At 32.4% G+C, this 27,597-nt stretch overlaps 1 protein-coding gene across 1 annotated transcript; it reads right to left on the bottom strand.

The window, feature by feature from the left end:
* On the bottom strand, positions 1-27,597 carry LOC134717638 (disintegrin and metalloproteinase domain-containing protein 10-like). Its single transcript, XM_063580132.1, has 14 exons — positions 26,865-27,597; positions 17,988-18,117; positions 12,251-12,369; positions 10,142-10,597; positions 9,554-9,813; positions 8,308-8,436; positions 7,760-7,940; positions 7,002-7,164; positions 6,005-6,112; positions 4,683-4,761; positions 4,329-4,459; positions 3,126-3,234; positions 1,711-1,845; positions 1-1,019 (listed from the first exon to the last, which is right to left on the bottom strand). The coding sequence occupies exons 1-14, from the start codon at positions 26,923-26,925 to the stop codon at positions 924-926; spliced, it is 2,157 nt and encodes a 718-aa protein (XP_063436202.1). The 5' UTR covers positions 26,926-27,597; the 3' UTR covers positions 1-923.

The raw sequence follows: 27,597 nt of genomic DNA, 5'->3' as shown, positions 1-27,597 counted from the left end.
TTTAGTATATTGGAGACACAAATGATGACCCCTCGATAAGATGAGCGTTATTTTAAAATACACGTTTGGCTTTATAAATATTTTGACATGAGCGAGTCGTGTATATACGAAACGCGCGTCTTGCGTACTAGATTATAATCCTGGTACCTTTGATAACTTTTATCTGGAAACGCTATGCATCATCAAACAGGTATATACTCCACTAATGACAAAATCATGTTATACACAAATTTTCTAATAGGCAATTCACAAACTACAACGTGCTGTATTAAGTGGGTATAATTTAACCAATTAACAAAGCGCAAGTAAAATTAACGCTTGTATGCATAATTTGTTAGTTAACAAAAAAGAAAAAAACTTAATAAATAAATAAATTTTTAAAACCACGAAGTAAATGAATACATACGTCATTGATAACTAAAGTATCATAATAAATAGCTTGAAATTGCATTGTGCTATAATATGTTAAGTGAAATACAACAAAATACAAAACCAACAGTATATTCCATGTCTTTCTTAAACCTGATTCCGAATGTAGACATCAAAAATGAAAAAATCATAACAAATTATCTATGACTGATATGTTAAACCAGCAGAAACAATCTTACCGGTCGGCACACCTGGTATCGCTAAATATTAATGAGAACTATATTTTTTTTTATCAAAATAACGATAAAGTTAATACAAGAAATGAAAATTCGTATTTTACATGTGAAATATATAGCTCAACCAATACAGAAGCGTCAAAATAATCTCTCTATCAGTTATAATATTTCTAATAGTACACACAAACATGTAAATGTTAATAAGAAAACATATTGTATCACAGACATCTCCTGGACGGTAATTGAGCAAATAGTCCAATCATATAGCACTGTGTTAAAGATGCACCATGTCAGCATGGTACCAGTTAAGGAATACAGTTAATATCGGGTACGTGATGGTTCCACATACATACGTCGTGGTGCTGGTTGTACTTTGCCCTTTGAACTTTTTGAGCAGCATTTTATCATCATAACCTATAAAACGATTACAAAATACATTCATCTCTACTGTTTAAATCAGACATATAAAAAAGAAGATGTGGTATGATTGCCAATGAGACAACTATCATAAAAGGACTAAAATGACACAGACATAAACAACTATAGGTCACCGTACGACCTTCAACAATGAGCAAAGCTCAAACTGAATATGTCTTGCATGATAACGGTTAAATGCTGAAATGTATAATAGCCAATTGACATTAACTTAAATATAATTTTTACTTTCACAGTTTACAAGAAATTAAAATAACTATATCTTGATTTGAAACTAGACTGATTTTTTTTTAGTTTAAGTTAAACATATTTATTTATCAACCGACCAAATCATTGTTGGCAATTGACATATAAAGTATGCACGTTTTTTTGTGTTTATAATATTTGCCATCATCAAGGCTTTCATCAACAACATTTTTTAGCAGAGCCTCACTCACCAAAAATCATTCAAAAAGTAATATCAAAAATACCAAACTTCGAGGAAAATTCAAAACAAAAGCCCCGTATCAAATCGAAAATGGCAAAATCCAAAGCTCAAACACATCAAATAATAAATAGCAACTGTCATATTTTGGAATTGGTACAGGATAGATATTATGTAACAAATGATGGATTAAACCTAGCTTTAAACTAGCTAAACCTCTCACTTGTATGACTTGTTGATACTTACAAGTAGTATAATGAGTCCAACACCTCCTGCTATTGCAACATACCAGTACTCTGTTAAAAATTCCTTCACTTTATCGATTATTTCTCCGTTCAGAAAGAAATTCTTCAGTTTACTGAGAGGACCTGATGGATCAACCTGTATTTAAAAACACAAACAGATTATTCACAGGAATTGAAAAACACATTTTCGAGAATACTATTCACTTCTTTGCTGAGATGTCTTTGTAAATCAACCTAAATCAAAAACTTACAGTATATCACAACTTGTTATAATCAAATTACCATGTATCGGGGACTTTTGCGCATGTGTCCAATGTTTCATTTTTTGACGGAAAGTGTACCAACCATGCATGGTTTAGATATTTGTCATTGATACAGTTAACCTTTGCAAAACAGAAAATGAAGTCGCATTTCTTATTAATATATCAATATGCAACAAATAATTTCTAAAATAAATTCAATAAGTACCCATGACATCAAAAATGTTTAGGCAAAGCCAAAACAATTCGTTAAGAATCATGAAACATATAATGGCATAATTTAAGCTACAATGATTATTTTGGGGTGATTGATCAATGACAAGGATTATAAGTCTGCTAATATACTCGTATATTTTGAGACTTCCATTGACGTAGAATATTCCTGGTTATATAACGTCAATTTTACGCAACTGCCCATTTCTAACTCATTACTGATCAACAATAATAATAATGGTATGTGCCTTTGAGAAATGAACTATAACTTGTTAAGAGTCAATAAAATTGCTGAACCATCTTGGTTTTTTTTTGTGGATGCAACATTGATACTGTGCACTTTTTCTTTGTTGTCTGTTCTTTATATACACACCAGAGAGAAATTCTGATGAACAATCTAGGATAGATTCCTGATGATCTTATACTGAATGTTTAGTTACTAACATCTGAGTATCCTAACCTCTCGTATGAACAAAGCGTCCATATATTTAAACATGTATTCGAATTTATCAAAAGGTTTACATTCACGTCATCATCATCATAATCTTTTCTAACTTTAACGTTATTACAGTTTCATCTTTTTCATTTGATAGACTCGTAAAGTTTATTTTAAATTAGTGCATGCTCATATTATAGTTGTATTGTAATTTATTGTTAATCGGTGCGGACTACATACGTAAGGTTTATTTGTGTCCAATCCATTTCACTTTGAGTAAATAAAATATGCTTAAACTAAATAAATGTATATAATATTCAATATTCAAATAACGTTCGAATAGCTTTTTCCTAATCTACCTTAATCAGGAATGATCACACCAAATCAAATGAAAAACCAGGATAAATAATTACGCAGCATATTTATTATGACCTCTGGATTCCAAATAAGACCTTGACATAATCAAGCTTGAAAATTTATCTCCCTGTTTTAAGCATGTAAACAAACCTCTCTACAAATATGAAAAACATCACAGTATCCGAGAAATTTATTACATGGTGTCCCTGGCACAGCCTTAGTAAACGCTACATTAATGTTAGAAAGTTGGTCAGCAGTTCTGAAAGAAAGAAGAAAAAAATTTGGTATTTGTGTTACAAAATTGAAAGATGATTAAGTACTCGTTCTGCATGATTGGATAATAAAACACAAACAACAAAACAAAATTGGGTTAACATCGGTTCTTTTCGAATAGTATATTGCGGTTAGCGACCCAATATATTTGAGACACAGAACACTATAACCTTGATGAGACAATTATCCTAACTCTAATATTCACATAATCAATATTTCATTTGGAGTAATTCATATGTTGTGATAATGGTTTATGCTTTAGGATCTTATTCATAACAAACAACACTGCTGTTAGTAATGTTTTAAAGATAATTCACGATACAGTTTGTTGATTTTTAAATATAATCTTTATTTTGCCCACTTCATTCTTTATGTGGAATTCACCTTTTGTCAAACCTGACTTTAGTTTCAAATGCTATTTTTTTAATAAATTTCAGTGCACAATTGTGCCTTTAAATATCCTTTAACCATTATTAAGGTAAACATCAATATGCATTCGAAGTGTTGTTAGTTGTTCTAAAGACTTTGCTCATTATTGCTTCATCTTCAAATTTATTTTCTTCTTTTTTTTTCTTTTGCTTTGAATTTTGCAATGGCTGTAACAATTTTTGTAGTCTTATTCAGGTCAACATATTTGAAGTGTTAATGTGAAACAACCAAACATAGTAACCCCTGTTATTGGCCACGGGAAAAGAAAAAAAATAATAATTTCTATGATTTGAATAAAAGGAATTTGTAAAGTTTTTGCTGAACTAAATTATTTGCCTAACTAAAGTATTTGCTTAACTAAAGTATTTGCTTAACTAAAGTGTTTGCTTAACTAAAGTGTTTTCCTAACTAAAGTATTTGCTTAACTAAAGTATTTGCTTAACTAAAGTGTTTGCTTAACTAAAGTGTTTTCCTAACTAAAGTATTTGCTTAACTAAAGTATTTGCTTAACTAAAGTGTTTGCTTAACTAAAGTGTTTTCCTAACTAAAGTATTTGCTTAACTAAAGTATTTGCTTAACTAAAGTGTTCTCCTAACTAAATTATTTGCTTAACTAAAGTACTGGCTTCACTTAAGTATTTGCTTGACGTACTTGCAAGTGTTGTCAGCTGGATCAGTACAACACAACGAGCACAGCAGTTCGTCTTTCCAGTTACCCGCTGTTGTGGGTTCACACTGACATGGTTGATATCCATGAGCTTCACATACCTGGCCTGAACATTGCTTAAACGATAAATTTACGAAGTCGTTTATCAAAGTTTTATACTTGCTTGAAATATACTGGAGAAGTATTTTTTAAAAGTCAAAACTTTTTTGGATAGTATTTTCTAAACACGATCTAAACAAATTAATTAATGAATTGTAATACAACAATCCAGCAACAATCAAATATAAATGTGTTTTAAAATTTATTTTGACGATAAAGCTTTAAATATTATTGACTCACCCCAAAGTAGCAAACTTTTTTATCATCACAAACGGTACCATTGGCTGATTCTGTGGAATCTGGACAGGTCAGGCCACCAGTTTACTTGTTAAGGATCGTAATTATTAAATCAGCATACATTTAATATCAACACCAACCAAATAGGGTCTAGAATAATGTTTCACAATAGAACCATTTGGTAGTTAGGTTCTTTCAATTGGGGTATGTATGAGTCGAAAGCAAATTTAGTTTACATGTTATAGGGCTTACGATGCTACATTGTACAATCCGACTAAATGTTTTTAAATGCCGTTTTTAATAAAAGATTAAAGGATTGATAGTTCAATATTTATTGAATATTCGAAACGTTTTAACAAAACTTTTAGCTCTAGATTTAGAGTCTTGATGGGGAAAACGTCTTTTAATTTGGAGGAAAAGAGGAACGTGGTATTTTTTCGACTATCAAACAAAAGTTTACAATAACATCAAGCAATTTAAAGAATCAGATAATATTTTGAGAAAATTCTATATTGAAATTCTGAAAAATAATGTTCCCTTTAAACTTAGAATAATTCCTTTAATTTGTTAGTATAAAGCTCCCCCTTTAAGGCTTTTACATTTAAAAATCTAACATTATGCAAACAAAAAGGGTAAACTATTTGATATCGAAATATTGTTTCATACAAACACAAATTTGAAGAGCAGCAAGTACGCTAATATCCATCATTTTTCTGTCTCTTTGAAATATAAGTTATATGTATTTGATAGGCAGATGATCCGAAAGTGTCATTGTAGAAAATTAAGGTTTTTTCCTTCACTTTTCTGTTTTTCTACATAAGGCACAAAAATTAGGCTTTATCGTGATAACTCGTCTTCATCAAGTGTAGTTTTAAACAAGTATGCTCAAAAAAAAGATTATGTTAATCAAGAGATCGGAAATAAATGAACATACACACTCATAGCTTAATATAACGCTGAAAACGCCATGACACGAAACGGAAGACAGAAAAAAGAGAACAAAAGGCAACAGAACACTATATATAAAATATCATAGACTGAGCAGCGTGTACTCGTTACAATATTGGTGATTACAGGTGAGCAGCGTGTACTCAACACAATATTGGTGATTACAGGTGAGCAGCGTGTACTCAACACAATATTGGTGATTACAGGTGAGCAGCGTGTACTCAACACAATATTGGTGATTACAGGTGAGCAGTGTGTACTCAACACAATATTGGTGATTACAGGTGAGCAGCGTGTACTCAACACAATATTGGTGATTACAGGAGCTCCCAAATGGTAAGCAGATCCAACTCCGCTAGTATAGTATTAAAGGATATTCGCAGATTGCTTCATCAAGACAAGAAGAGTTTGTTCTACAGACTTGCTTGGGAGATGATGGATAATAAGAACAAGTTGTTGGATTACAGCACACTCCTTCACTCGGACTACAAGAAAACAGTCAGTCTTCATAACGATTTAACACATTATGCATGTTATGGTATACTAGTAATAAAAAGTCAGCCTTCAAAACGATTTTAACATATTATGGTATAATAAAAAGTCAGCCTTAATAACGATTTAACATATTATGCATGTTATGGTATACTAGTAATAAAAAGTCAGCCTTAATAACGATTTAACATATTATGGTATAATAAAAAGTCAGCCTTCAAAACGATTTAACGAATTATGGTATAATAAAAAGTCAGCCTTCATAACGATTTAACACATAACGGTATAATATAAATCCATTAAATCGGAATATATGGTACATATACTTTCATTTAAAGTTTAGAAATTGAATTAAATAAATAACCTCGATACTTTGCGAAAACATATAATATATAGAAAAAAAAATCTTATAATATCATAATGCTAATATCCAATATTGAATTGTTTCCAGTAATTTAAAAAGCTTTTTAAACCAATACATTATAATAATAATAACCGATTTTCTGAAAGTATGTAAAATATTTCAATGGTTTCTTTCAAACCTTATGTAATTATGCTTTTAAGAAAATTGTAGATGGACCCATTAAAGTATCTTAATTATTTTATATAAATAAATAATACCAAAGCAAGACTTCATAAAAAATATTATCTTAGCCAACACAAACACTCGATCGAAAGTAAAACTATGCCATCGTTCGAAAAAAACATATAAAGTGAACATTTTTTAATTAATGTATTTTTTTTTAATTGTACGTTATAATAGATTCAAGTGAGTTTTGTCTTACATCTTTTAACCTTATATGCTAAATGAATAAAACGAAGTTATAAAACTCCGATGGCTCTCAGAATTGTATATGCACATGTCCTTTAAAATGAACTCACCTACACGTGGCCCCGGCTCTATACTGACAGGCGTTAGCTGTGTTCGAACCAGTGGCTGACAACATAGGATAACAACAAGGATCAGTACAATCATCGTCCCAGCCACAATCACATTTCTCGTCACCTTCTACTATTTTGTTACCACATGTTGCTGAAGAATATTCTGAAAATACAAAAATTTAATACTAGTTCTAGTAATTTCAACCATATTTGAAAAAAATTCACACAGACAGGTAAAAAGTAAGTTCATATTGGTAGTTACTTTCACGTCTTATCGCGAAAGACTCGGCTGATGACCTAGTATCTCAACAATGCTTTCTACTTTTGCACGTGATGTTTCTTCCAAGTACTTTTGAAAGAACATACATATACAAGTGTCTAGCCTTGTGATAACGTAGATATTAGCAATTAATAGATTTTGACATCAAATTAAATTTCGCGTGGAATTATAGTAAACACATCAAATGCGATTGTAAAAGTGATATGAGACCAACAACATATTCCGAGTAAAATGACAATATAATAGAAATATTGATATGCTGGAATATTGAATGATATTTAACAGTCTGCTAACCACGTATTGTGTTGTATGAACCCAATAGAGAAGATACAGTATAGGACGGAACACATTCATATTAAGGGGTATTGGTGTAAAAAAAACAGGTGCTGGTTGACTCATAAACTGTTCATGTTAAATCAGTGACCTATCTGTTCCCTGTGAACAATAATTTGATTTTATTCACTCAAATAATTCTTACCCACGAAACATCCATTAGCTGTATCGCGTCCTCTTGATGCAACCATTGGTGCCATGGAAGATATACTACATGACGAGAACAGTACATTATTAGATTTAGTTCCAGCAGTAGCTTGGGCGAACATGATATAGTTACCACTACTCCCGCCAGGGGCACATGTTAGATTAGAGGACTCATCATGCTGAAATATAAATGAATGTCTATCGATAAAAAGGCAGAGCAGATAAAGACAAATTAGTACATCTTGGTTCTTTTTAATAACAAACATAATAACTGTTTCAACGCCAGATCTTCGTTTTGATAAATAAGACTCTTGATGAATAGTAATAAAGTATGGATATAAGAAGTCCCCTCTATCTGGTTAATGACGTCATAAAGGCGCGCATAATTAACGATTTTTTCCGGTGAGGGTCAAACTCGAAAATTGATTATTTGGTACGAAAAATTAAATTACTCATAATACGTAATGTGCTGACACACAACAGAAGTAGACACTTAAATATAGCTGATTATTCAGGAGATTACTAACGAAAAAATAATATAGTTACCAATGATCCAAAATTATGACCTATCTCATGTGCAAATGTGACATATGAAACAGCTGTAGTAACATCATTTCCATAATTAAGATCTGTCACTATACCAGTGTTTAGACTAAGACGCCCATCTGTGTAAAGCTGAAAGGAATAATTGCTATTTAAAAAAAAAATATCGTGACCAAAATCAATTATAACGTAGGTCGTACAATCATTTATCATAACTCAAAAAAAAAAAATTGGCTAAATTCAAATTTGATATCAATCACAAAATTTCACCCTCTGACGTTTTACTTAAAAAATGTTGTTGCCAATGGCGTAACATATAAAGCGTAAAAAATAAATAATTCTCTGTACAATCTGTTGAATATGCATCAAAAATAATAACCCAATAATGAAATATTAAAAAAGGTTAAAGTCCTCACCAAACAACAAAGATAATTCGCCCATAGAGTTATCCTATACATATTACTTTCTTTTTTTATATAACATAAGGTGACGGATACAACAAAAACTAATAAACAAAACTACTTTTTTTTTAAAACGACTTTCTTCATTCACTTATTTTCAAGAGTACATAAATACGTAGTTAAAGAAGTGAAAGACTAATGATTCCATTATGACCAAAACTGCTGCACTATTTCTTCGATAAAATAGTTTATAACTTGTTTCAAAATACATCTCATTCTTATCGACATAATTTTATGAATGAACGATTGACATTGACGACATTTCAAAAACTTGAAATATTGATGGTATATACACAGCATTTGCTCAGGGAAACTTATGTTTGTACACTTTCCTCAATCAATAACCGAAACTATCGAATATTACCATAAACCTCGAACTAACGAGTCATATCGTTTACCTCGAACTGACATATCTCATCGTATACCTCGAACAAACGAATCGTTCAGTATAAATCAAACTAACGAATTTTACAGTTTACCGCGAACTAACGACGCTAACCGTATAGCTAGACCTAGGGAATTTAATATATACATCGAACAAAACTATTTTATAGTATATCTCGAACTCACGAATCTTACAGTATAATTTAATCAAAAGAATCTTACCGTATACCTCGAACAAACGAATCGTTCAGTGTAAATCAAAGTAACGAATTTTACTTTTTACCGCGAACTAACGACGCTAACCGTATAGCTAGACCTAGGGAATTTAATATATACATCGAACAAAACTATTTTATAGTATATCTCACGAATCTTACAGTATAATTTAATCAAACGAATCTTACCGTATACCTCGAACAGAGTCCACCAGACGTTCCTGGCTCTGCTGTCCAAGCTAGACCAAGAATACCATTATCGAAATCTCTATGGGTAAAAATGTAAGATAAGCAAAACTGGTCATAGTTTTCTTCTGAATGGAGAAAGAGCATTGAATTCACGCCATGATTACCAGAATATTTATATCCGGCAATAGTAGGATCATCATGAATTTTTATTCGTTTAATTGAAAACCCTATACTGTCTGGTGAAGTGTCACTGTCAAAATCTGTAAACAGAAAGAGCTTAAAGTAATAGCAGTAGAATTAAAGCTTAGGTGTGATATATCTTACTCAATGCATTTGACTGTTAATTCATTTAACGTATTACTTAATTAAAAAAATTAAAAAACACATGTGTAGTATATTTCAGCAAACTACTGAAAAAAAACCAGACAAAGGTTGTAGTGCCTCCGATTGCTTATAATTTATTTCTATATTGAGAAAATCAATTAAAAAAAGCTGTGATGACGTTACCGCTAAAATGACAAAATTATGTCCATGAGCTGATAGACAAAAACTCGGATTGGGAATTATTTCTTAAGATCTTATACTTACCAACAGCATTAAAAATAGTATTAACTGCCATCACGTGGTTGTTAATGTTGGCTATCACGTCATCTGTCACGTTATTATATCTAAAGAAAAGTGTATGATCAACTTGAATATACAGTTCACATATCTTTTTCTTAGGATCAACTGTTCTTCTATATCTTCTATGATTGTCTGTTAATCCAGATGTATATCGAAGTTTGAAATCATCCATACTGTCATGCGTATTTATGTTTTCTTTCACATCCGGTTTCACTTGCGTACTTTTTCTTTTCAAGCCACAAAAATGTGATTCTTTAGGAATATTGACATCTTTAACATTATAAATCACTGTATGGATGTCTTCATCTGTAATATTATGACGAGATGCTTTTTCAATAACAAATGAGTCATTGTGAAGCTGAATTTGACCTTCAAAATATCCAGTTGTCGTTACTGTTCCAAACACATGTGACTTTTCACCTAGATAAAGAAAAGAAAATTTAAACATGGTTACTTTTCAGCATTTCAATCATGATTTGTGCTACAATAAAAATATTAAAGCTATGATAAACAATACAGCGGAGTATTTGTAGAGTCGTTAATCATCATTATGTCAACGTGTGTGCAGAGTAAAAAACAGTCTTGCAACATGCAAGATTGGGAAACTAGCCTAAAGGCTATAATCAATATATCCCTTGTATGTAGACTCGTACAACAGACGGGTAAAAGAATTTACCTTCAATTTTAAACGTGAGTGTTGAGTCAAAATCCTCCATGAACAGCCTAAAGCTTGAATTTTACAAGTACAAATATGATGAGACAATGTCATATAACAATAGACTTGAGAAATAGCCTTCTGAACTAGTATATATTTATTTAGGGGCCAGCTGAAGGACGCCTCCGGGTGCGGGACTTTCTCGCTACATTGAAGACCTGTTGGTGACCTTCTGCTGTTGTTTTTTCTATGGTCGGGTTGCTGTCTCTTTAATACATTCCCCATTTCCATTCTCAATTTTATTCTATTGTTATCGACAAGTGTGTTATAAGACTGGTGAAGTATATCACCTACCATTTTCAATAAACATACGGGGTCAATGTCATCCATGAAAGGCTTCGAATGGTCCCTTACCTTCTATCCTCCATATGTATCGAAGTCGTATGTCAACGGACTAAAGAACCTACTAACATTTTGCTTCCCAAGTGTCTTGAGAATACATGTCATTAAAAGACGGCGGATAGAAACTATCTACCTCCTACATTTTCTCTTAATGCGAAATACAATTCAATCATTGACAGACAATAGAATTAAGCTACCTTCATGTATACTATGCAGAATCATACGCTAACTAATATTAGTCTTACAATGTATATGCAGAATACAAAGCATAGCGGGACGGCTGCAGTGCAGGCGATCTGGTGTCACGATATCACAGTAGCATGGGTTCGAATCCCGGCCAGGGAAGAACCAAAAATTTGCGAAAGTAAATTTACAGATCTAACATTGTTGGGTTGATGTTTAGACGAGTTGTATAGGTGTAATACCACCAAATCATGGTACGCCACATCCGGTTGCATACGAAAGTAGGCCTAAAAAAATATTCCCTTGAATTTGACAGTTGTATAAAATTAACCCTGCATTTCAATGCACTTAAATTTTTCTGACTCGTAAATATATATGTTGGATGTCTGAATGCATCATTCTTTTTTTATTTGATGGTCTTATAAAATATTTTGGAACGTTAAGGTTACATAGTTACCAGATCAAGTAACCAGTAAATAACAGTGTAAAAATTGGGTTGTTTACTTCCGGTGATGATTATTTTCTTATATGCAATGAAATTTAGTGTGAAATTTTCACTGTGTCACTGGAAAGGATTAAACTTTACACATGCAAAGTATTTCTTTGGTTGAAATAAAGGTAAATACTGTACATTTTTTTTAAAAGTGCCAATTTAACAAAGACTAATAGGGAAAAATCAATGGTGGTATTACACCTATATACATTATGTACTCAGCCATGTATCATCATCATTGATGGCGATCCGATGGATACATCTGTTGTAGAGTTGTCACTGACTCAGACGTAACTACAGAATACAAATCATATATAGACGGTGTATATCAGCTACTTACCTTCAATCTTCCCTGTATATGTAGAATCAAAGTCATATATCACCGGACCTTTACTGTTCTCTATGATTATATTGTTATGAAATATACTGGCATCTCTTCTCAGTTTTACTGACCATTTCCTAAAAGGTAATCGATTTTTTATTAACATTAAATTAAATCTTCGTCAATGCATAGACCGTCTAAAACATAGACTTACCTATTGTCCGTGCAATCATCATTCATCGTTTATCTATCATACGTGTAGTCATCGTTCATCATTCTGTGTTTCCATTTATGTGCGCACAACGATTATTTATTGTATCGTGAATCGTGTAAATAAACTCATCACAGATACCAGGACCAAATTTAGCATAAACGCCAGACGCACGTTTCGTCTACAAAAGACTCATCAGTGACGATCGAATCCAAAAAAAAATTTAAAAGTCCAAATAATGTACGAAGTTGAAGAGTAAAGTGCAGTCAATGTGGGATAATTATAAAACAGTGGATAATTATTCAGCCTATAATTCATTGTGTTTCTAGTTTGATTACTATTAGTATTATATATTATTGAAATTAACGTTTATAATGTATTTGAAAAAATAACGAAATAGTCCATATACTCATGGGGTCCGGCCCGTTAATAACCAAAGGAGTATTATACTCATATGGTCCGACCAAACGCGGGCGGTCGGACCATATGAGTATACGCATATGGTCATGGCCATACGCGTATGGTCCAAATACTCATATGGTCTGGAATATTACCATAACCACGTACTAATTAGAAGATATCTTAACTACGAGATATTCAAGGAGTATCATTTTTGTACATCCATGTTATACTGATATAAAAATGGGTAAATTATATTGTGTTAACACAATCCTTGTGTCTGATTGTGCCTACAATTTGTTTTAGTTGTTTCGCAATTGTTGTTTTCAACAGGCATACCTCAGCAGATGTAGCAACCCTGCATCCAACAACAGATTGTGCCGAACAGAGTGTAATATTCTCTGGGGCCGTATATATATGATAATGTAGTAAATCCTAAAATTTAATCGGATTACTGATTTAAAGTAACTGTTTAAAAAAACATATATATATATTTCATTTCGTTTGAAATTGGGGTTTTCCCTTTAGGTATTTGTAGTTATTATATATAGATGGGAATTAGTGTAACTAGTTTTAGAACTAGTTCTGCAGGAGTATGTACTATTTATAAAGTCTGATGTTACGTGTACAAAGCACGAGAAAAGTTTTGGCGGTTTCTACGGGTGGGGTACTATATAAAGTTTGGCATTTAAATGTATTAGTATCGAAGGTGCTCGCAGTTAGGTCGCATAGTACGAAGTTAGTCACATTAATTTACGTTTATGATGTCCGATACTGGTTCCGACCATGATGATTTGAGACCGTCCAAAAGTAAAGAGAGTACATCAAATACCGAGTTGTCTACTGATGGTGCCGTATCGTTGTTTTCAACAGTTTTAACGAACGCTCTAGAACAGCAGAAGGTTAATTTAATCAAACATTTCGAAAACCAATTTATACAACCAGTGAAGTCAACCGGTGTTTCGACTCCAGATTTCGTTTTCAAGAGAGAGGGACATCGTATTCAGTACTTATTTAATACAGAAAGGTCCGACACGATTTCAAGAATAGAGAAACTGATAAGGTCCAAATCGTACTTTCAGGCGTTGGAGGTGTTAGTAGAAGAGAAAGAAACCTTGCGGAAGAGGAACAAAATTGTGAAAATCGCCGACAAACATGGATGGGACACCGTTAATGAATATCTTGATAGTCCTTTGGCTGACGATAAGGATGATGCAGCCAATTTGCGTTCCGCTATTGCCAGTGCTTCTAGAAAAAGGAAAAGTTCAAAACCGTATGATCGGCCCAGCAATAAACCTACAGAAAGTGGAAATAAATTCAACGCAAAGAATTTTTTTCGTGGGATTAGTCAAAACAGTGGATTCGGAGAAAATGCAGGTCAGTCGCAGAACAGATCCGGGAAATGCTTCTATTGCAATCAACAAGGACATTTCGCCAGATACTGTCCATTCAAGGCAAGTCCGTCAGCAACAGTCAGCACGGCCCCAAAGGAACAAGAAAAGTCACAGTAAAGAACCGACGTTAGATGAAGATACTACGAATGGAGTTGAGTATAATTTTGACTTTATTAACAATTATGAAATTAAATCTGGAGATCAAGTTATTAACGTTAAAGGGAATTTAAAACATAGTGTGTCTTTTTGGAAATCTGTTTTACAGGCAAATGATTTTATCTTAAATACTATAGAATTTGGCTATCGTATTCCATTTAATATTGAACCATGTTGTATTTATTTACCTAATAACAAATCAGCTCTTAAGCATGCCACTTTTGTTGAAAAGTCAATAGATGAACTTCTTACTACCAATTGTATTAATGAAGTAGAGTGTCCACCTTTTGTAGTAAATCCGTTAACTGTTTCGGTACAAAGCTCGGGTAAAATAAGACTTGTACTAGATTTAAGACATGTAAACAAATACGTTGAAAAACAAAAGGTTAAATTTGAAGGTGTTAATGAAGCATTATCTTTTGCACATAATTCAAAATACATGTATAAATTTGATTTAAGGCATGGTTATCATCACTTGGATGTGCATTATGATCATCAAAAATTTTTAGGTTTTTCATGGAAATTCGGCAATAAAACCAGATTTTTTACTTTCACAGTTTTGCCTTTCGGTTTGTCATCAGCAGGTCACATTTTTACTAAAACGCTTAGAGTTTTAGTAAAATATTGGAGAGCAATGAGTATTCCTATTGTGGTTTATTTAGATGACGGGCGGGGAACTGCAGAAAATTCAGAAATATGTGAAAATATGGCTTTACAGGTTAAAAGTGATTTAGAAAAATCTGGTTTCGTTGTAAATAATAAAAAGAGTGTATGGACACCTGTTCAAATTATGGAATGGCTAGGTTTTAATTGGAATTTAAAAGACGGAACTTTAGAAATACCTGTGAAAAAATTTGAGAATTTAAAAAACATAATATCTGCTTTATTTGAATGTAATATACATATCACTTGTAGAAATTTAGCTAAAGTGTGTGGAAAAATAATTTCTATGTTACCAGCATTAGGCAGTATTTGTCAAATTATGACAAGACATTTACATATGACTATTTGTTGTAGAGATTATTGGGATTCTTTTGTATATTTGAATGAAAATGTTATTCAAGAACTTAGATTTTGGTATTTTTACTGTGAAAAAGTTAGTTTTAGGCATATTTCATATTTTCATAGAATGCCTGAGAGAATTGTTTTTTCTGATGCCAGCGAATATGCAGGTGCTGGTTATATTGTAGGTTCAAATAATGTCGCTCATTTTATGTGGGATAAATCAGAAAAAACCAAGAGTTCAACTTGGAGAGAATTAAAAGCAGTAAGCAATATTTTACAGTCTGTACATGATCAATTGAGTGGAAAACTTGTAAAAATTTACACCGATAATCAGAATGTGACTAAGATTATTAGAAACGGTAGTATGAAGTCAGAGCTTCAGGACATAGCTTTAGATGTTTTTAATATATGTTTAGATAACAATATTGTATTAGAAATTGAATGGATCCCGAGAGATAAAAATATTCAAGCTGACGAATTGAGCAAAATTTTCGATTTTGATGATTGGGGTGTTTCAGATATTATTTTTAAATATTTTGATAGATTATGGGGTCCATTCAATTGTGATTTATTTGCTGACAGTAGAAATAAAAAAGTATCTAGGTTCTTCTCAAAGTTTTTTACACCTGGTACTTCCGGTGTTGATGCATTTGCATATGACTGGTCAGCATTTAATAACTGGATAGTTCCTCCTATTTATTTGATTACTAGGGTTATTAATTATATGCTTATATGCAAGGCAAAAGGTGCATTAGTAATACCTAAGTGGAAATCAGCTGTGTATTGGCCTATGATTGTGAATCGTTTAACATATGAATATAAAGACTATATTAAAGATTTTCGTGAGTACAGAAATCCGAAATCATTTTTTATAAAAGGATCGGACGAAAACAGTATCTTTGCTAAGCAACCATTTAACAGTAATGTGTTAGTGTTGTTAGTTGATTTTACAACTTAGAAATTTAGATGATTATCTATTTAGATACAATTATATATGTGTATGTCACACAGTGTGAAATGTTTACGGGTGAACAATATAGTTGTTCTGTGGTATAATATACAGTGTTATGATGGATTATGTATGAACTTTCACGAGCTATGTTGCACAGTGTAACATAAAGAATCACACAGTGTGATTAGAGGATGATGTATGTAGATATGAGATGTATATATTAATAGAACTTTAATGTTAAGATACATGTATGTATAAAGATTTTAATTGGGTTTTTTCTATTTACAGACTCAATGGAAACAGTTCGAAGAATTAGCCAATGATTCTAGATTTGCCAAAATTGTCAGTGCATTGCCATCAATTGTGGAAGCGTCTAGCTCAAAATCTACTGTTAAAAAGTATAAATTTTATTTTGGAAAATTTCGTATTTGGTGTTCCGATTGTCAACTTGAATCTTCTCCGGCTAATTCAACTACAGTATGTTTATATATCGGTTCACTGATACAGCAAGGTGTTGGCGTGTCCGTTTTAGAATCTAATTTTTATTCAATTAAATGGTATCATGACATTAACTTTAAATACAATCCTTGTTCTGATAAGTTGTTATCTAATATTTTGGAAGGCGGTCGTAGAATTTTGAGTAAACCCATCAACAAAAAAGAGCCTATTACTACTGACATTTTAAAGTTAATTGTTTCTAGATACGGCTCCGAACACGATTTGTCTAATTTAAGAGTGTGTTTACTATGTCTTCTTGGATTTTCCGGTTTCTTACGCTACAGCGAGTTAGCTAAGATAAAAAGAAACAACATTGTTTTTTATGATTCTCATGTTGAGATTACTATTGATAAGAGTAAAACAGACATTTATAGAAGAGGAAACACGGTTATAATTGCTAGGACCGGGAATGAAACGTGTCCTGTTAAGTGGTTAAAAATTTATTTGAAATTAGCTGGTTTAGAATCTGATTCTGATTATTTTATTTTTCGGTCTTTGTCATTTTTGAAATCACAAGGTGTATACAAGCTAAGCAAAAACAATACATCCTTATCGTACACTAGAGCTCGTGAGATATTACTTAAGGCATTGGAAGACATTGGTTTAGATAAATCTAAATTCGGGTTGCATAGTCTGAGAAGCGGAGGTGCTACCTCAGCAGCTAATAACGGAGTTTCTGATAGATTATTGAAGGCCCACGGTAGATGGTCATCAGATCAGTCGAAAGATGGTTATATTAAGGACAATTTACATCGTCAGTTGGTAGTATCTTTGAATCTTGGCATATAATTCTGAACTGTTTCATTTCCTTTGATTCGATGTTACTGCGAGCAACTTACTCTATTTATGTGTTTGTTTTGTTTAAAGCCTAATTGAATTTAGAGTAGAAATACTTTAAATTCGGACGAGCAGGGCGAGGGAGAATTTAAACTGTAATATTCTCTGGGGCCGTATATATATGGCGATAATAAGAATGACAAAGAAGCAGCGTGTTCATTTGTATTCCACACGAATAATATACAAAATAATATACGGGGTTTACAGAAATCATATCAGACTGATATCAAAGGGAAGTAACTCAACAAACGTAAATCAAAGTACTATATAAGAATAATGTTACACGGAGTTAATTTAACATACCTTGAGAAAGCTTTAAACTGAAGGTGAACCAGTTCTTCAGTAGATCTCTTTGTTCTATGTTGGTGATGGAGTGATTCTCTGTCATAATGGACGGCTTCTAAATATGATACACTAGACGTGTGCAGGTGTCCTGAAATTAATAACAAATAAATACGGAACATGTTGTTCAGGTGTTGGCATTAAATTTTGTTGATGTGGTTTACAAGTGTTTTTTGTTTTTTATATTGATTAGACTGTTGGATTTCCTGTTTGAATTGATTTACAATATAGTAATTTCCCTTAACAACACAACGTAAATACAACGCTAAGCTGGGTTTACAGGGTTATCTCCATGTAGTGTTAGGTACCACCTTAACAGCTCTCTTACTGAAAATCCACTTTTATTTTAGTCCACATCACATTTTTCATTAGTTTGTAATGTGCACCGGTTTCACAGTTTACAGAAGAAGTATGCTCGTATCTTACAGAAAACACTCGTGTTGAGTACAGGGGGGCGGGTCTAGTCAGTTTTAAAACGGGGTAACCCCAGGATAACAGGGAGGGGGGCAACCATATGTTCCTATTCAAAAGTATTACTCGTAAAAAAGTTGGACCACCCTATGTTATATAACACAATAAAAAGAGAATAGGATAAAAATGGGCAATAATGAAAAATTGCCTAAAAATACAAATAAAATTGTGTACTAAATTTAAGATGGGAAACTTTGATCTTATAAGATAATCTGACTTTGATAAAGTTGTTCTTGAGTCAAAGGACTATTTTCTCACACCAATGTCATGTGGACACATGTGTTGTTAAAGTATAGAAATGCAGTTCCACCCTAATAATGCAACGTCCTAACGGTCACAAATATCGGAAATGTTCTATCAAAGAACGTAAACATCCCCCGCTAATTTAGTAGATTGCCGTTTATAAATTTAAATTAAAACGGACTACTAACACAAAGGTTCCTGGTTCGATTCCCGTTTGGGATGAAAATTTCAGGAACTCAATTTTCGGCTCTCCCTTTACACCATTTGCGAGTATGGTCTTGAGGAAACGATGATAGTCCGTCGGAAGGGGACGATAAATGGCTGACCCGTACGCGTGTTAAGAGAGAGCCATATCTCTTGCACGTTAAAGACACCCTTGTAGATTTTGAAAAAGAGTAGGTTAATGCCGCTATAAGGCAGCACTCACACCCGCAAAGTGGAAAAGGAATAATATAAGTTACAAAACTTGTTTCCCAATCCACTATAAAAAAAAATATGTTTAAACTAAAACTAAAAAAAACATATTATTTTAAGCATGGCCCTATTCGTAATCACCAAAATTATTTGCAACCCCCAAACATATAACCATGCAAAACTGTCCAAACAAACAGGATCGACAAGTGATTTACTCAATTAATACTTCTAAAATAATATTTTTCTGGTACGAATGTAACAGTTTAATTAACAAAATTCTATTTTCAATATTCTATTGGGAAGGGAGTTTTACTAACATTAACCTTCTACCATCGATTTCGAATCCCCTTTTTGGTTCGTTTCCGACAACTTGTAAATAATGTTCGTTTGCTGTTCAAGTTTGTTTTTTTATCGATAGGTGCTGTCATGATGTTGTTACAAATGCAAATTCAATATTCAAGAATAAATCATGTACAATGTATTTAGATAAATGTTACTTTTCCTATCCCGAACGATCTTAATTGTCTGATGTTTAAATGGATTAACGACAAAGTATCGTTTATGAATTTGTAATTTTCAGAATAATAGCTTAGACGTGTCAATGGTTAAAAAGGGACAAGAAAAACGCTTTTCGAAATTAAAAGAGTGCATAAGGTGCTATTGAATTTACATTGTAAGTGCCCTGATACCATCCATTTACTTGCCAATAATCTTGGTATGGTATAATGAAGTACATTTATGTAAATTACTATTTTTGGGGAGTTCTTTTTCTTCTTTTCGATTTACTTTTAGTATCATTTGTATTACTTTGTTGGTGATTCTCTATTAAAACATTAAGTGTCTTTTTACCATCGGTCCATTTACTTGCCAATAATTTTAATTTAAGGTAATTAAATACATTTACGTAAATTGCTATTTTTGAGGAGACCTGTTTTCTTGTTTTCGATTTCCTTTGGTATCTTTTGTTTTACATAGTTTGTTATTCTTTTTGTTCACAATTTAAGTGCCTATCTTCCACCTACAATGTATTTATCTGCCATTAATCTTGGTTTGGTCTAATAAAAGTACATTTATGTAAATTATTATTTTTGGAGAGTTCTTTTTTCTTTTCGATTTACTTTTAGTATCTTTTGTTTTACTTTGTTTGTTATTCTCTATTAAAACATTAAGTGTCTTTCTGCCATCCACTTACTCGCCAATAATTTTGATTTAGGCTAATAAAGTACATTTTTTTAAATTACTATTTTGGGTGGGTTCTTATTAATTTTTTTTTTCGATTAAACTGTAGCATCTTTTGTCAGTGCGTTTCCCTCGCGCCGTTTCCCTCGCGCCGTTACCCCGTCTCTTTCAGATTTTCCTTTGTTGTTAAGGTAAAGTTTAGCTTGGTTACCATATTCAGGCATTGTGACATAATTCATACATGATTTACAGATCTATAAATACTAGATTGGTATTGGTCCGTTTAACTTTTCCTTGGTTAACACTTCGGATAATTCGGAAACTGAATGGAATTCTGCGAGTCCTTGAAATATGGATTTTTTTTAGGTTGTAAGTGTATCGGTCTGTATAAAGTATACAGTATTAAATATAGTTTTTTACAAATAGAACAATAATATCACAGTGATTGTGCGTCCCTTTTCACCATTGATTGGCAATACAATTAAAGTATTTTAAAAGGAACTTTGATCCAACAAAATATATCAGATGCATCCTCTGTGAGAGTAGATAAGATAGAGAAAAAACGAAATTAATGTTACCCCCATGAGCCCACTTTATTCCTAGATACAAGGTGATAGGAAGTGCAGCTAGAATAGATCACCTTTCAGTGGCGGATCCAGCCATTTTAAAAAGGGGGCCCACCCAGGACAAAGGGGAGGGGAGGGGAGTTCCAACTACATGTCCCCATTCAAATGCATTGATCGGCCAAAAAATGGGGGGGTTCCAACCCCCGGACCCCCTGGATCCGCCACTGACCTTTTAAGGGTTAACAATATGTGAATGTGTCTGAAAAACTACCTGATATTTAATAAAGTCAATAAATTTCCCATAATTTCTTCACGGTCATCTTTCTTTGTGTTCTATGCTTTGTTTTTATCAACCATCACTTTCTGTATTGACACCTTGGTAATCCATTTGTACATTATACACCACACGACCCCAAATATATGGGAAAATGTGAACTTCTACCTACACAATATATGAAAACGTAAACATTTTTATAGAAATATCAATTCCTGAGGCATCCCTATCAATTAAATATTGAAGTGTCCCCCTCCCCCTCCTCCTTCTCTGGAGACTTTTATACATTGATTTTGCAAAGAATATTTGCAATCAATAAATGAAATTAATAAATGATACTATCTTTTTTTCAAATGTAAGTAGCTTTTTAGAATAATGATTTCTTTAAGTAATGTATTTACATCTGCGGAAGAATGAACCGCTTTTTTATTTTCAATGACTGAAACAAAAATCAATAATTATATAGTCTAAAACATCGTCATTAAATGTAAAGGTTTGTTCTAATTGTAAGTACAAATAGTTCAGTTCTATGAATTACACGCGGAAATATTGAATATTGACAAAAACCTAATTACCGTCTTCTGGGGGGTTATAAAAAAATCTATGTTAAATGTGTGTAGTGTATATAACATTTTGAGAGCTTAAAATTGACCTACAGAAAAACAACAACTGGTCCACAAAAAACGTTTAAGAAAAACTACATATTGGAAGATATGAACCCTATCATAGATCATCATACAATGAGGGGGAATCGGGGCCTCAGTACGGGAAGTGGTCACTGCTCCAGAAACTGTTTTATGTTCTGTAACATGATTCGTCTAGCTTCCGTTACATCACTGGGTTTATTTGACATCGCGTCCGTTGTTCTATTTTACGTATAAGAGCACGCCGCGTAAGGTGATATATTGACGCGGTGAGCTAGAGGGACATAGTATTAAACTTGTTCATTCACATCGATTTCAATAGTAAAGTGGTAATATGCTAAAAATGTTTTAATTACAACTTACATACCTTAATACAAGCTGACAAGCGGGGTTTCACTGACAATTCAACAGGAGTACTGAAGACAAACAAATGAACTCACAAACGGGTTAGGTGTAATGAAAATAGCAAACATATATACCTTTAACAATGAGACAAAGGGCACTGGCAAACAAGTAAACAAATGAACTCTCAAACGGGTTAGGTGTAATGAAAATAGCAAACATATATACCTTTAACAATGAAACAAAGGGCACTGACAAACAAATAAACAAGTGAACTTACTGCTGAATTACTGGACAGAGAACCTATAACCGGAGTGGCTATCATATCCTACGTTTCTAATTGAGCAACTGTGTAATTTCGAGGAGCCGTATGATTTTTTCCGACGATATCAATCAGATTATTTATTTTTAAAATTTAGCACTATAAGGTATGCTGAAGATCTGGATTCAGATGAATTTTTTTTTTTACATCTGCTTGACCACAATATTTTTTTCTTCTCGTGAAATCGGAGATCAGAATACCTTTTTAACGAAAAATACCATAACCCTACCACCTCCCTTTAAGATACATGAATGGTCTTTCCTAACCTACTGATGTCTAGAAAATGTGAATTTTACGCTAGGTTTTTCTTTTCCCCCATTTTCAAATTATTCATTATTTTATTTTAATAATATTTTTTAACTGTCATGGTTGCTGATAAAGGCAAATAAGGTTATGTTTAATGCATTTTGAAAGATAAACATTAAATATATCTCACTCCTACAATTGAAAATACAAATCGCCGGTTCTTTAGAAAAAGTTAGTTAATTGGTTTTTCTAATCATCGATCATACTTCTTATTATTAAAAAAACTGTCAATCAATTATTCATTGTAATGTTAGTTTGGATATATATAAGTGAAATTTGTATATTTAAACTCTTGCTCATGATAGTTCGCTAGTGAAATAAAGTGGTTTTAAAAGGTTGATGTAATGTTAACATACTATTTTCAATTAAGTTTTTTTTTTCATCATAAAATCATAAAAAAATATTTATAGAAAGCACTGAACTCCAAGGTTAATTCAACAAAACCTGACGAAATAAAAAAAAAATAGCAAAAAAATCATAGCAACTGTCAAAAAACATGTTTAACCCCGCTGCATTTTTGCGAATGTCCCAAGTCAGGAGCCTCTAGCCTTTTTAGTCTTGTATTATTTTCAATTTTAGTTTTGTGTGTATAATTCGGAGTAAAGTGTGACGTCCTTTATCACTGAACAAGTACCATATTTGTTTAGGGACCAGCTGAAGGTCTCCTCCGAGTACGGGAGTTTCTCGCTGCATTGAAGACCCATTGTTGGCCTTCGGCTGTTGTCTGCTGTATGGTCGTTTTTTTTTCTCTTTGACACATTCCCAATTTCCATTTTCAATTATATGTCATATTATTGACTTTGGAAATGCATTTTCTGAAGATAATGCTGGGTTAAGCTTGCATGGTTTTAAAGCTAGCAAAACCTCGCACATGTATTACTGATCTTGATTGTATAAATCTCTTTTATTCCTGTTGTACACTTTGAGTCTGTGGTCCAAAACGATATCTTTGAATCTATAACAGGGCAAGTTCATGTCTCTATAATAACGTATGTATCTGAGCTCATTCCAAATATTGTGTACTTAACAAAAAAACAGTAAGTTAAAAAAGACGTAACATTAATATTTTAAAACAAACTCCGGGCTCGTATTATCTTTTAAACAGACCAACGTTTATCCATTGTATCCCCTTTACATGGAATTTCCGTTACAATATTATATTGATGCCATTATCATGCGATTTTATGGATATAGTTATTATTCCTTTGACAGATAATTCGTCGTTTCAATTCACTGAATTAACAGAAATAAAATGCATAATCATTGTGTAGCTGATGTTATCCGTGTCAAGATATCGCCATGGTAACAAAAATACAAACATTAAAAGTCAGATGGGAGTAATATTACTTATTGATGTTCTAGTTAAAAAAACTTGTCGTTTCGGTTTTAATTTTTATTGAAAACGGCATTAATATTAAAAAGTGTATGATTATTTCATTAGACATGTGTTGTTCCGGAAAGTACATGTACTTAAGTGAATTTCACAAAATCATAACAAGAAAGAGAAAGAGAGACAGAGATATCACTCCGTTGAATATATTTGAAAAGCAAAAAGTAGGAAGTTCTAACAACAAGAATTATTTAATTCTTGTTGTTAGAATAAACAGATGCGCCATGAGTGCATGATACGCCCGACATCTGGTGTGGAAGTTTAATGCAATAAGCATAAATAGTTTCTGAGAAAGTTTTAAGTAATAACCGTAATTGTTTTTGAGATACGGCGGGACATGTGAAACCTTCCTCTTTTTTTTTTTTTTTTTTTACAAAAAACTAAATATCACTAAAATAAAATTTTGAATCAAAACCAAAAAGTATCCAGATCTTTAGATTAATATAATAAAGAAGTGTGTAAAGTTTTAAGCAATAATCATAAATTGTTTTTGAGCTACGGCACGGCATGTATATTTTAAAAAACCTCTCCCTTTTTTACAAAATACTCAAAATCATTTTTGAGATACAGTGCGACATGTGAAAAAAAACACACCCGTGTTTTAGTTACAAAGTGCCGTAACTCAAAAGTTTTAATTTTATTTTCATCAAAAAGTTTGCAGATCATTTGACCATCATAAGAAACAACTATATTAAGTTTCATGAAATTTAGATAACTCGTTCTCAAGTTACGGTGCGACATGTTTACGCCGGACAGACAGACGGACGGACTGACAAACGGACATCGAACATTTGTATATCATAATACATCCCGTCAAAATGTTGACGGGCGTATAAAAATCACATATGGTGACGAATAAAAGAATAAAAAATGGAGGACCCCCCATCCACACCCTTAAAACTGTGGTATATCGTTTCTATATCTGGTCTGGTTTTAACTCTGTTTTTTAGTCGTGTTATTCGTTAATTTAAATCCTTGGTAGAAAAACATCAGATTTATATATGTTTTTGTCTTGTATTTTTATGTTCAATACTTTGAACTGAATTAAGGAAAAACAATGGCTTGTATCCTGTCACTTCTTTCGTGTTGTTTTAAAGTGGATTTTGTTTTAGATGCATTATCGGAATAGACGGGAAAGTCGGATTTTTATGAATTGCATACAAATTTACTATACTGTAAATGCTTGAAAAAAAAAATTCTGTGGGATTTCGTAAGCTTTTGGTTACAGGTCCGTTGTAAAAGGACGTTACTCTTTCAGATTTCAAAATATATAGCACTAACGATACATTTAAAGGATCGAAAGTTCTATACCAATAACAATGAACATATGTTATCAAGTGCACGAACCAAGTTAAAATATTTGGGATGCATTATGCAATATATTTTAAAATCTGCAAAGTGGAAAAAATCTGTTGCAGATCTCTAATCTATATGGCAAATGTGACGTCATGCCATCCCAAATCAGTCAATTGTATTTTTTTTATAATCGTTATCTATGGTAAGTTTTGTTGCTTCCTAGTCTTTGGCGGATTTTTGCCAAATCTATGGCAGGTGTTGTGCAAATGGAAAACAATGTATTTCATATACGACTAATGTTTGTCCTAAAGAAGTTGATATGTACGACAACGGAAGCATGTCTAAACCTTTGTAAAATAAACTTTTTCTGGTCAAATCGTGAAAAATTCGTAAAAGATGAATTCATTTACCTCAATACAGACTTCGAGATTGAAATGGTGTGTCCCGTATACATAAACATTAATACAACTAGTAAGTCCCTTGACAAACAAAACGGAAGTTTTTTTTTCTAAAAGTGAACAGTTTTAGTTTTCAAATAATATTTATTTCATTGTTGAAACATCTTTTTTTTTATTCGGAGACGATTTTAATTAAATTGGTATCCGGTAATTTTTTCTTTCACTTAACAAACTTTGCCAGACGTACACTGTTAACTAAAACTTGTTTTCTAAAATTAGCATGTACTGAAAAGAGGTGCCATTGTTCATCGCGGGGTTCGGACGGTACCGCATATCTGTCCCTCTTCCGGATAATAGGTCACATCTTTCTGTAAACCTTCCTCCAATTGTTTTCGAGGGACATATCTTGATCTGGAATGGTGCTAAAATCTATGGGTTTTGTCATTGTTAGCGGCGGCGACGATGTAATTTGGCGTTATTCAATAGTGACTTTATGTGTTAAATCTGCCATAAATTTGGAGAAAAACAAAAATCTACCTTAGATTTGATTTGTTTGACTTTTATAACGTCAAATTTACCATAGATTAGGAACCCGCCATATATTTGAGTCTTAAAATGAATGGTTCCAACATAAGGATGTATGGTACGTGGTTTCTATATATTATGGTGATATGCTTTAATAATATTCAGCAAAGTATTCGCTTAAATAAATTATATTAAATCTTAAGGATGTACCATCTTAGATTGTTTGCGGTTCAAAATATGCCTACTATAAAAATCAAACATTTATATTTGATTTTCGTTTTTTATTTATATTACTCCTTTGGGTTTTTTTTCTGTTTGAACTGTGTAGCACTGAGCATTGTGGGGCTTTCTATATCTTGATGTTCAGTGTGAGCCAAGCCTTTGTGTTGACGGCCGTACTATGACCTACAATTGAGAGTTGCCTCATTGACACTTATACCACATCTTTTAATTTCTATATATACTTACCGTAGACCAGTGGCATCAGAAAGTGACTAAACAGCAAGCAGATTGGTCCAATGTCCACCATTTTTTAAGGATTATATTTTTTAACACACCATGTAAAGACAATTCTGGTAACATCTGTCAATTTCGTTGTGCTAATCATAATTAATTGTCTTATTAGATTAGTTATATTTGTACAAACACAATAAGTCAAGTTTTAGCCAGTGTGTCGGATCACCATTGTTTTATACAAACGTTACGGATGCTCGGTTTCTGCTTTATTTTGAAAATGTCTTAGTTTGCTCATTTGAACTTCTTGTTGAGTGCACTTTACTTATCGCAGTACTCCAAACTCAAAAACAAAGAAATAAAAATATATCGTTTTAATTTGTTTTATTGTCCGGACTATTTGTCATTGCTAGTTTTTCACTTCAATATGATTGCATAACATTGAACAGAAACGATGGTACTCAGAATATTAATTGCATTCGTCTTTTCAAATATTCATCGCCACTTAGAATTATGTCATATATATATTTATCTTCCCAAAGTCAACTTAAATCCATTTATTACATTTACGATCTATTTGATAAAACTCTGACCGACATAAGGCAAAGATAACATGTTCATCCAATATGCATATTGTCATACTTTAATTACAATGTGTAACTAGATACATAAAACATGTAAAACTCCATTACAATTTAAATATTATTCTATAGATGTTGTCAATATAAGCATCTACCTATGATTAGAA

This window comes from Mytilus trossulus, chromosome 5 (assembly GCF_036588685.1).
Source record: "Mytilus trossulus isolate FHL-02 chromosome 5, PNRI_Mtr1.1.1.hap1, whole genome shotgun sequence".
NCBI lineage: Eukaryota > Metazoa > Mollusca > Bivalvia > Mytilida > Mytilidae > Mytilus > Mytilus trossulus.
The sequence above is the reverse complement of the archived record's forward strand: the minus strand, read 5'-3'. Positions and strand labels throughout refer to the sequence as shown.